The sequence below is a fragment of the Ambystoma mexicanum genome, chromosome 8 (assembly GCF_040938575.1).
Source record: "Ambystoma mexicanum isolate Mex_15411 chromosome 8, UKY_AmexF1_1, whole genome shotgun sequence".
Classification (NCBI taxonomy): domain Eukaryota; kingdom Metazoa; phylum Chordata; class Amphibia; order Caudata; family Ambystomatidae; genus Ambystoma; species Ambystoma mexicanum.
This window is the reverse complement of record NC_090929.1, coordinates 176,726,842-176,738,877: the sequence shown is the minus strand read 5'-3', so window position 1 is coordinate 176,738,877 and position 12,036 is coordinate 176,726,842. Positions and strand designations below refer to the sequence as shown.

The following is a 12,036-nucleotide window of genomic DNA, read 5'->3' as shown; positions in this document are numbered from 1 at the left end:
ACTGTGTTGGCTTGGGTATTACTTACCTAAAGTCTTTTGTGATTAGTCTGTAGCTTTGGAGTGGTTTCTGTGATTGGGATTCATCTCGTCCAGTTCACCTAGCCCCCTGCTGGAATCTTCCTAGGGTATCTTCTCTGAAGTCCCTGGACCCTCAACTAACTTTGAAAGTGGAATACTTACTTGTTTGGACAGTCTTCTTCAGGATCTCTGACTTTCCCTGCAACTGGTTCCTATCTCACCCTGCCTACAGCTGGCTCCTAGACCACTAGGGTCCCTCTTCTGCCTCTGAGAGAACTCGTGTCATAGAATTGGAAAGGGCTAGATCCTGTAATTTTGCCTTGAAAAGAAAAAAGTGTTGAAAAGTTTACTTACTTGTAAAAGAGTTAGTTGGTAACTGTAACTCTGAAAGTGAACAGTTACAAAAAGTCGTACGTACTTTAGATATGTTCTGCCATTCTGAAAAGTATAAAGTCTTACTTTCCTTACAAACTGTTTCGCAGGGGGCGTGGCTTGGAGCACCGATGCCGCGGCTGCTCCTCGAAGAGCCTCCGTGCCGGGCCTGTCGATAAAGCAAAATAACTGGAGTTTGGCGCTAAATTTCAGCCCCCCCATCTTCACTCCGCACGATGGGAGTACCCAGAGACCTCGGGGGCCAAAGCAGAGGGCTCACAGTGCCTGGGGAACCCCTAATCCCATCCGGCAATCTCGCGCACCGGGAGCCGAGGAAGACCGAGATGGCGGCCGGGGACTCGCACTGACGTGGTCCCCGGACATAAAGAGGACCGAGGCCCTGCTGGAGGCCCTTTTCGGGGTGGACTGGGGAAGGAGCCCCCTGCCTACATTGCGGCCCATGGCGCCCTGGCACTATTCATCCCGAGGCCCCCCACTGCCTCCAGCCCGGTCCCGTGGCTCCCTCCTGCAGTCGACGCCGGACCCAGAGCCGCACTCCTTGGCCCCTCCCGTGGCATTGCTGCGGCCGTGGCGCCAAGGACGCGAGAAGGCTTGCGTTGCCGCGGGCGAGCTCCAGGCTCCCCGTTCTCCTCTTCCTCCCCCCCCCTCGCCTTGGAGTGGGGCAGCCAGCAAGCCCCCCCTCCCCTCCACCAAAAGATCAGGCCAATCCAGCACTGCCTCGGGACATCTCCAGGGCCCGGAGGCCCTCCTTAACCTCACCTAGGGTGCCCCGGCCCACCCAGCTGCCCTGCTGAGGCGCACCACCGGCAGAAGGAGCCTTGGCAGTGACCTTCCCACCTCTCGTGGAATCCAACCTGCCTTTGTCTTTTGCCGCATTCCATAAGCGACATATCGTCACCCTATTCCTGGGACGCCCCTGCCCATCCACTGGAGTTCGGCGGCCAGCTCCTCACCCCGGAAAGGACCCACAGAGATCCACAACAGGGCCTACGAGAGCCACGCCGGCGGTAGGGGGACTTCCCGCTTAAAGGTAAGCCAGCTCCACCTGACCACCAGTGGCCCGCTTACAAGGCTTGCCCTGATACCCAACCAGCAACATAGCCCTAAATAGGGTTTCCCCCCTCCTCTTCCTTCCTGGGGTGCCCCGGCCCACTCAACGCCCAGTGGAGATCGGCTGCCTCAGCAGCACTTGCCCACCCGCTGCGGGATCGGAAACCTCCCACACCAATACTCTAGCCAAAAAGAACACCAAACGGAGGCACTGAACGCCCACCATCCTGTAGTGCTATTATGGGCAAGCCCGATGACCTTAAACTGGCTGCCCCGGCTTGTCAATTAACAAACACCTCAACACCTGCCCCCTTCTCCACAACAGGAACCCACCATGGCTAAGCAATCAAAGGCCAATAAAAATGCGGACATCTCCACAATGTTACTGGCAACCGACAAAGCCAAGAAAACTGATACCCCCCTCAAAATAGCTCCACAAAAGACTGCGGACGATAAAGAATCCCTAGCGACCAAAGAAGACATCCAGGCCTTTATGGCAGACATTAAAACCGAGTTCAGATCATGCATGACGGAACTCACCACGAAACTCGAACATACCAACCAAAGGGTTACAGAAATGGAACAGCACATAGGGGAAATCGAAGACCGCTCTCAGGAACAATCAACATCGATGGAGCAGATCCAACGCTCGATCCAGTCCCTGCAAAATAGGTGTGAGATTCTTGAGTTTAAACAGGAGGACCTAGAAAACGGGGCTTGTCGCAGTAATCTCTGACCATCCTCGATCCCGGACAAAGATGTCCCCAAATATGTGGGGAACTTTTTTCAAGCCCTCCTCCCCCACCTAGACAAACCGATGCTTTTACTGGACCGTACCCACAGGCTGTGCCCTCGACGGAGGGTGACAACAGACTCCCCTCCTGATGTGATAACCAGAGTGCACTTCTTTACAAGCAAGGAAGCCATCTCGGAGATGAGCCGCACACGAGACGAACTAACGTTCCAGGGGTTCCCCTCTTCAGATTTACCAGGACCTCTCACTACTCCCCCTACAGAAGAGAAAAGCCCTCCGCCCTCTCTCTCTTTTCCTCCAAAACCGCCAAATCCGATACAGATGGCTCTTCCCTACAGCCCTTCAGTTCACCTACAATGGATCCCGCCGTAAAATTTCCCATACAGAGGACGCTGAGAGAATCTTACACTCTGGCTCCCCAGAGGGCGCCTCAGCACGCACAGAATCCGACAACAATGGTGAACCCCCAGCGTCCCCAACAAAAGCCAAGGGCACTTCCTGGTCCCGAGATATGGGAAAAGGAAATGACTACCGGCACGCCTCCCACATGCCTACGACAAACCTTAGCCCTCCCCGGATCCTCTACATCCCCCGGATTGCCCTCCCGGAACCGCCAACTCCTCAGCTTCTAAAAATGAGCCTATCGACGGGCCCCCCACGGCCCATGCCCATTTCCAAGGCACAGACCATCAATGAGTCCTCGGAATTACTTTTTCATCCAGTTGCCAGACTCCGCCACGTTGGCGGAGTGCATGGCTATGGCCATATTGGCAGGGAGGCTCCGTTTACAAATCCAGAGACAGAGTGACCAGCAGTTGCTACTCCTCTATAATGGCGGCTAGTGCTCCTCCCTCTGCCGCAATGGACCCCCCCACCCCGAAAGCTCTCGGACTCTTGATTTGTCTCCCTTAACGTCAAGGGCCTGAACTCCCTAGCTAAACGCAAGTCGATCATCCAGCGACTCTTAGACGAAGACACGGGCGTAGCCTTGCTGCAGGAGACCCATCTGCTCCCAGGGGACTTCGACCGCCTTAGAGCCAAAGAGTTCCCATTGCAGTTCCTGGCCTCGGATGGTACCAAAAAGGGAGGGACGGTGATCCTCTTCAGAAGGGCCCTAGACCTGCGGATCCTAGACTCTAAAGTAGATCCAGAGGGCCGCTGCGTGGCAATCTAGTGCCTCCTACTGGGCCAACTCTACACGCTGGTCTCCGCCTACGCTCCTAACGTGGGCCAGGCGGCCTTCTACGACTTGCTGGGCACGATCCTCTCAGCCTTCTCAGAAGGGTTGAAGGTGATTGGAGGCGCTTCAACGGAGTCCCAAAAGATAAGTCACACCCTCCCTCCTCACAAGATTTTAACACAGCCTTGGGAATTCTGCACCTCTTCAGGACCCTGGATGTGGTGGACGCCTGGAGGGTGCTCTATCCTACAGAAAGGGACTTTTAATTTTACTCATACGTCCACAGAACTTTCTCCAGAATTGACCTGCTTCTAAGCTCCCCGCGAACCTTGGCTTATACCAATGAAATCTCAATTGGAACACAGACTTGATCTGATCACGCACCAGTAACCCTGGAACTCCGAGCCCACCAGGCTACACCCCCTGCGCCGTGCCGCTGGGCCCTATTCGACCCAATCTTAAACGACATGCCCCTGAGAGATGCAATTGCCTCCACGATCCGTAACTTCTTTAAGGAAAATCGCAATGAAGACACCTATCCGGCGAACAGATGGGATGCCATGAAAGCGGTGATTCGGGGGGAACTCATCGCCCAAGGAGCTGCATATCGAAAAGATAGACGCCAAACCCGCCTCTCCCTGGAAAAGTAGCTCCAAGAAGCGGAAAAAACACACAAGCTGAAGGGATGGTCCCCGAAGACACAACGGGCAATCCGCACTGCCTGAAACAAAATCGAGGCGCACTACGCCGAACACACAGCTCATCTCCTGGCTAAAGCGAAGCATTTTACTATGCCAAAAATAACAAAGCGAATAAACTGTTGGTGAGCAAACTAGCCAAAGTGAGACGGACCAATACCATCACCGGGCTACGGGACCCCGAAGGTAGGGTCCACTATGCGGAGCGGGAGAAACAGTTGGTGGTGGACCACCTGGCCCAAGTGCTGTCCCCCACGCCCAGAGACTGGAGCAAACAGAGGGAATACCTACAAAAGGTGACGCTACCCTACTTGGAGGAGACAGCCCGAACAAACCTTGATGCACCTATCACAAACAAGGAAGTTATTAAAACCCTCAGAACACAGGCCCTCTGCCAAATTTTACAAAATCTTCCAACTGCAACTGGTGACCACTCTGGTCACCCTCTTTAACTCCTTCAGGGACTCGGGCACGGTCACTCCCTCCATGGCAGAATCTATCACAAACCCTGCCTCATACAGACCCATCGCCTTGATGAACATTGACGCTAACATTTATTTGAAAGTCCTGGCCAACCGCCTTTCAGCCATCCTACCTGAGATAATCCACCCAGACCAAGCGGGCTTCATCGTCAATAGATCAACGGGAGAGAACGTTTGCAGAGCCCTGAACTTAATTGATCTCACAACCCGGAAATCACAGCATTCGACAGGGTGGACTGGACCTTTATGAGCCAAACCATGGAAGCCTTCCACATCGGACCCATGTTCCAGAGGTTGGTTTTAGCAAATTATCAAGCTCCGAAGACCCTCCTTCGAATCAATGGAGCCCTTTCTACCCCAATACCGTTCGGCTGTGGGACCAGGCAGGGATGCCCGCTCTCCCCACTACTCTTCGCCATGGTAATGGAACCATTCGCCCAGAGGATCAGAGCCAACCCAACATCAAAGGCTTGCAAATCCGACTCACCCAACATAAAATAGCCTTTTATGCAGACGACGCCCTGCTCACTCTTACGGAACCCTCTCGCTCCCTGCGCCACGCCATGACACAAATAGTTAATCGAGAAGCCTTTTTCCATAATTGTCTAACATAAGTCAGTAGCCTTGGGGTCCGGTCTGGTCTGGTCTATCATCGGGCGACTGGGAGGCCCTCTCCTCACTATGCCCTGTTCAATGGAGCGAGGACGCCATCCCCTACCTGGGAGTTCAGATCCCGGCGGACCCTAAAGCGGTTTACCAAGCAAACCTCACCCCACTCTTTCGCGAACTAGAAAAAGACCTGAAGAGGTGGGCAACACAGGAAATCTCCCTGATGGGACGCATCACAGCGAGTAAGATGAATCTCCTGCCTAGATTTCTGTACGCCTGCTCCGCTCTCCCCGTAACGATTGCCCTGACCGCCTTCCAGGGACTCCAGAGGAAATTGCTCCAATTCATCTGGAAGGGGAAAAAATGGGTGGCGATAGAACAATCCCGGCTGCCTCTTCCACTACGTTTTCTCCCACACACCCCACCACATCTCTGACAAAGCACAGACGTACTCCTACTCTCCACCAAACACACGTTAAAAGCATGGGACAGGGCACAGCGGTGACAAAAGATCCCGAAGGGCTTTAGCCCCTTTTCCCCGGTCTTTATGAATCCCTCTTTTACCCCCGGAACCAATCCCCACAACTTCAAGAACTGGATAAGTGGAGGCTTAGAGTCACTGGGCCAACTGTTCGCGGAAGGGCACCCGTGAACATTTGAACAAGGTAAAGAGTCCTTTTGGCTGAAAGAGACAGGTTCACCTATATTGAACTTCGCCACTGGTGCTCTCACCCACAAACCCGGTAAGCAGCAACGCGCACGCCAATTCCTCTTGAACTAACACTGCAAGCCGAAGAATCTCGGCTTTATATAAATGCTTCGCAGGAGCTTTTCTCAGCTACAAAACCCGAGCAATGGCCCAATGGGAGGCAGATCTGGGGCACCCGCTAACTGACCAGAACTGGGTGGATATTTGGTCACAAACACACTCAGCATCGTCCTGCATCACAAACCAAGAATGTGCATACAAACTCCTACTACGGTGGTACTACCCCACCTAAGGTTTCACCACATAAATCAGGCCTTGAGTCCCGCCTGCTAGAGACAATGTGGACAGCCAGGTACCTTTTACCATATGTGGTGGACGTGCCCGAAGGTACAACTTTTCTGGTCCCAATGCGTGACAACATTCGCAGACATCACCCGGAAGACAATCCCACTTGAACCCGAAATCATCCTTTTGGGAGCCCTAGTCCAGGGATGCTACCCAAGATCTGAAAGAAAGGCCACTCTCTTTACTCAATGTCTCCTGGCAATGCAGATTGTGGTGGCCCGCACTTGTAAGACCGCTGAAGGTCCCCTGATGGTGCTGTGGTGGGGAAAATTTTAGACATTCTGATCGCAGAAAAGATAACAGCAGCCAGATCCAGGACTCTGCACCGCTTTCAGGACACCTGGGCCCCATTCCTAGTCTACAACCAGAGGTTCCCAGCCATAACCTACCTACCCCGGAACACTGCAGGAATTCTGGAAGGAGCAGCGACAGGTCGAGCGGAGGAAGAAGCATAGGGGGCATGGGTGGGGGGTCAGGGGTGGCGGGAAAGGTTGGGGTCTGACTGCCATGTGCTGATTGTATTTGTAATGTTTTCACTCTGCTCTGTTGCAAAAATAAACACAGTTTAAAAAAAAGAAACTTTCGCCGTTCTAACAAAGTAGATATAGGGTTTATTTACTCACCTGTGAATTGGGTCCCCCACTTGCCAAAAGTAATGCTGTTAGTTTCACTGTGCTATTCCTGTTGGGGTTATAAATGTATGAGTGTCCCCAATTGGGTGTTACTTCCCCTGACTAGCAGTTAGCCTGTCCAGAATAAGTCTGCCTTAGATTATACTGATCGTTAAATTGATGATAGCTCCTTTTTAAAGTATATCGGTTTTACCTGCCTTGGATAGCTGTGCGCCATTCTTGAAAAGTGTTTTTAGGTGTAGCTGACCTTGGTATGCATGGTGCAATCCTCAGTTAGTGTAAAAGGTTCTTACTGATCTTAGACTGTGTTCCACTGAGCTGACAAGTAAGTGTAATTGTATATTGCACCCCAAGGTCCTGCTCCCCTAGAATACATGTGTTATCCTGAATCAGAGTTATAGGTTTTTACTGTCCCTAGAATGTGTATTCCACTATTCAGAAAAGTATATTGTCCGGTTGTTTTACTGTGTGATTTCTTTGCTGAGAGTCACGGTACAACTGCTAGGGTCTACTACCCTGTATTACTGAAGGTAATCTAAAAGTAACTTCGTTTTTACTCCCCAAGAATAGGTGTGACCTATACTGAATGTGTATGAAAAAGGTTTGATTTACCTAGACTGCTGTTAGTTTTCTAAGGTCTATGCTGTGGTCTGTGTACTTTAAAGCATAGTGTTGTGGTTTTTATATGATCTGTGATAGTACTTATTCCCCCCAAGATTTATCTGGGCCTGCTTGTATTTAAATAAATCTTTTAGTACAATACATAGTGTTTCAGTGTTTCTTTGGATCATATTTGTATTACAATTTCTCTGTAATGATTCTGCAGCCCTCTCTCCCTCCTAAAATAAGCCTGGCTGCTCTGTCTACGCTACCATACGCTTAGGTGGTAGAGCCTTATACTAAGAGTGGAGTCTTGTACTGTCTCAGTTGAATGGTTTTGCTAAGCCCTTTAGTTGGACTTCAGAAAAAAACTGTCGTAACAGTAATGTGTGTAGATTTTGAATATATATTGTTGGGTCTTTTCTTGTGCTTGCGGATGACACATTTTCTCTCGATACAAGCCCTTTTTCTACTCCCTAAAGCCAGGCTGCTTTGCTACATTAAGATGTGTTTTAGACTAACTTGTTGGACACCATGTTCTCACTCTAGTGGATTGACATTATGAACCCTTTAGCAGAGGGATTCTGTGAAGCCTCACTAATACACAGTACTGTGATATCTGTTTTATTTAGTACGTTATGCCTACATTTCCAAATCATTTCCAGAAAAGTGCATTGGAAAAAACGTTTTTTGCATAATGCAACCTCTAGAAGTCGGATTAACCTGTTCTGCATTTCGTCAACAGCACAGTGCACAGATTCCATCTGCTTATGAACTCCCTGCAAATGTGGATGGATCACAGTCAGGAGAGGTAAGAAGAGGTGCAGAAGGTTTTGCTGCAATTTATTGTGCATCTTGCATATTTTTACTTTAGTAATGTGGCATGTGAACTGCAACGCAATGGAACACTACTGGAGTGAAGAGTAGAAGGCCCAGCACGTGCTTATTCCTTACATTAAAATTCCTATTTGAAAGTTAATATTTTTCCAGTTCAGATCATTCAATTGTAACTATAGCCATCGGGTTCAAATGCCAGTCACTAAATAAACAAGTCCTTTTATTTGTACAACCCCACCTTCATGAGAAATGTTTAAATGTTAAATAACTTATTCAGTGAAGGAAAACCAGAAATTCACTGACCAAGAACCCATCACAGCAAACTTTTGCATCCTACCATGCGTCCTTTGCAGTCCCTTCTTTTTGGAGACTCAAGCAAGATTAATTGATATGCATACCCTAGAGTCCCAAGCAGCAGACATTTTGTCCACATCTATGGGATTTAGACCATGGGAAATTGTCTTTTAACTATCATATTCTATATGGTGTGGAGTGAAGAACTCTCATTTAAAAATGCGTGGAAAAAACTGTTTCAAAAGATTGTTCTGAGACCTCTCTGAGTGGTCTTTCTAAGTCAAACTGTCATGCCCCTGCCACACATGAGTGCGCACAGGGGCCGACAGGCAGGAGAGGTAAGACGCAGGAGCGATGTAAGTATATTTTGTTTGAGTGCGTGCGTGCATGCATGCATGCATGCATATGTGTGTTTTGCGAGTGTGCATGCATCTGCAGGAGAGGAGGGGGGAATGGCTGTGGTAAGGAAGGGAGGGGGCGGGCGGGGCAGACAGGAGGGGGGAAATCTGTTGGGCTGGGAGGTGGTGGGTGATGAAAGAGGGATTGGGGGGGGTTAAATCCCTGATTTACTGGAAATCCAGTGGTAGAGTAAGTGTGGGGGCGGGATTGTCTTCTGAGTGGGAGAGGGGGGCAGTATGTGACATTTCTGCATTTTAAAGGCCACACACAATCGGGCGAAAAAATTGCTCTTTTTGTTTTTGGCCATAGAACCTTACATACAGCTCCATGACTACATTGACTAGACCATCATCCCATGCTTGATCCTAGCAACGTATCTTTCCCCACTGTTCATTTTTCTGCTGCTAGAAGAGGTGTACGTTTTATCCTGATGCTTAGCCTCTTATAGGAAAAATTAGGAGATGCTGACCAGATTCTGATTGACGGAGCTTGATACTAGTACTCTGTGGCTACATGTGGTGACTACATGCTCTAATGTTGCTGGGTGTTCCTTTGGCTGCACTCGAAGAGCGTTTCCAAAGGTGATTCGAATGGTGGGAACATTGCAGTTAGGTATTCTTCAAAAACTTCAGGCCAGTGGCAGTTGACTGTTAGGTCGTCATAATGTGACCGGACAATGCCATGTGTTCCAGTGAAGCTGAAGGTTGTCTTAAACAAGCAGGAGCGCTGTGGTGGAACTTAAAGATTCTGGAATGCCGGACAAGTTGAACTACTGAAGCTGGTGCGTCTTGCATCTGTTTAGGTAATTGAACGTACAGCCCTAGTGATGCAAGGGGGTGCAGAAGGTTTTCACCAGTGGTTGTTCAGGTAGGTGAGTATGAACGTCTGTTTTACTTTTCTTGTAGGTTGCAGCTTTGTTCTGTATATAGGCTGCACACCTCTGTGTCTCACGGTTGCTAATGCAATTGGTGTCCAGGGCTCTTGTCTCGTCCTGCCATGTGTTGGGACAGAGGTGTGCTGTCTACCTCTGTGTTAAATGTACATGAGCATTCTCCCACATATAGGCAGCAGGGTTACTCTCAAGTTCACAAGACACTGCTAGCAGTAAATGTGGCCTAACTGCCAAAGCTTCATTGTCTTGCTTGCTGCAAGGTGCTGGGTGCAGCAAGATGATTAGAGGACATTGAATAAGGTAATTTTAATGCAATACATTTAAAACTATCTTTCAAATGGATTGTGTCCTCCCACGTATTCCTCATCTTCTGATAATTATCTCTCCAGCTTCAGCTGCTTCGAAACATTTTTTTGACAGCGGGCGCTCTGTGCTGTCTCGTTGGGTTGATGTCCCTCGAGGGCCTCTGTTCGACTGTCAACGCCATCATTAGTATAAGTAGCACACACAGCGCCCGTTGGCTTCAGTTCTGTTTTTCTGAGCCAACGCTTCGACAGAATTACGGCGCGCTTTGGTTTTTCTGTGAACTTGGATAGTTATTTTCGTTTCGAAAAAGTCATCCGCGTCGGCTGCATCTACGCCTAAGATGGGCTTCAAGAAGTGCCAAGACTGTGGATCGAAGATGTCGATCACTGACCCCCACCGCATATGTCTGTGGTGTCTTGGTACCGGTCACCATACCTCCGACTGTGGCTCCTGTCAGGCGATGACCGAAAAGGCTCTCAGGGAGTATAAAGGTAAAAATCAAAACAGTGTTGATCGAGAAGTCGATCACGTCATCCTTCGTCTTCTTCGAAGAAGACCAAGAAACTGCATCATAAGTCACCTTCAACCTCCAGTGATTTCTCGGCTGAGGTAATCAAGTGTCCAACCTAGATCTGACTCTGGGATGAGTTTCGTAATGAAATGCTCAAAATCTTCCAGAATGTGGCCTCAACCCCCTCTAAGGACAAGCAGAAAGCCCATGCCGATCTGCAAAAAGGCGACAAAGGGAAGTCAAAGACAGAATCTTCAAAACCGAGCCTTAAGCCGGTTCTGCATCGAGAAAAATCTCAATCGGACAAGAAATCGTCGAGGATTTATCCCCACTTCGAAGTCATTGTCGACGATTACTTCGGAATTGTCGAAGCCAGTGGTAGTCCAGGAAAAGATTTTCAAACCTTTGTCTAAAAGAGTTTGAGTCTTTATCAGCCATCTATGGAGATGAATAACCTTCAGATGAGAACTCGCCACCATTTGGGTTACAATTTGGCACCCCTAATGTGCCAGATGAACTAGTCTCTGATGAGTCTAGATTAAACGATTTATATGACAATCTTCAGTCAGCCAGTGGGTTAGATATCTCTCCCGAGTTAGAATTGGCAAGCCAGACCCTACTGAACATGCTGACTCCACATATAGGAGACTAAAGAGTAAGGATATCGTTTTGAGGCTGGAGCAGACCTAATCCTTTTTTTTTTTTAGCAGGATGACATGACTAACATCTTGGACCAGGGTTCCCAGAAAGATGCAATTTTCCCATTTCACACTGCATTACAAATAAGAGTCTCCGCAAATTGGGAGACACCAGAAACTGACACTGCAGTGAAGAAGAAATGTGCTAAAAAATACTATCCAGCAGCGCCCCAGAGTATCTGACTATCAAACACCAGAAAGTTTGGTGGTTCAGGCTGCTGCATCTACCAAGCAGTCGGCATACCCATCAATCCCTCCTGATAAGGATGATAAGAGAGTGGATGCCTGAGCAAGAAAGGTATTTACTGCTGGCAGTATGGCATTAAAATCAACTTTTGTAACTTGTACCTTGTCGAGGTTTACGTTTACCCTTTGGGACTGCGTAGCTATGGTGGCAGACCACACCCCAGAAGGAGAGGAAAGAGACGGCTTCCAGCAATCATCAAAGAAAGGAGGCAATGGGTGAATGTCTCCAGTCAGGTCTGGATACTGCAGACAGCATCTACAGATCCATGGCGGCTAGCACAGTGTTACGCAGATTTGCGTGGTTGAGGAAGTTCTGGCTTTGCACCAGATGTGCAAGCTAGACTACTCAACATGCCCTTTGACGGCTTGGGGCTGTTTGGCAG

At 49.3% G+C, this 12,036-nt stretch overlaps 1 protein-coding gene across 6 annotated transcripts in view; it reads left to right on the top strand.

Annotated features, from left to right (window-relative positions):
* The window catches only part of SEC16A (SEC16 homolog A, endoplasmic reticulum export factor), a 1,467,667-nt gene that overhangs the window by 1,316,566 nt on the left and 139,065 nt on the right, over positions 1-12,036 (top strand). For 5 of the 6 annotated variants that reach the window (XM_069609587.1, XM_069609588.1, XM_069609584.1 and 2 more), the window contains one exon: positions 8,216-8,281. In XM_069609587.1, the coding sequence (XP_069465688.1) occupies positions 8,216-8,281 (66 nt within the window). Of the gene's footprint in view, positions 1-8,213; positions 8,282-12,036 lie in introns of all 6 variants that reach the window. The other variant, XR_011268503.1, reaches the window with a different exon arrangement.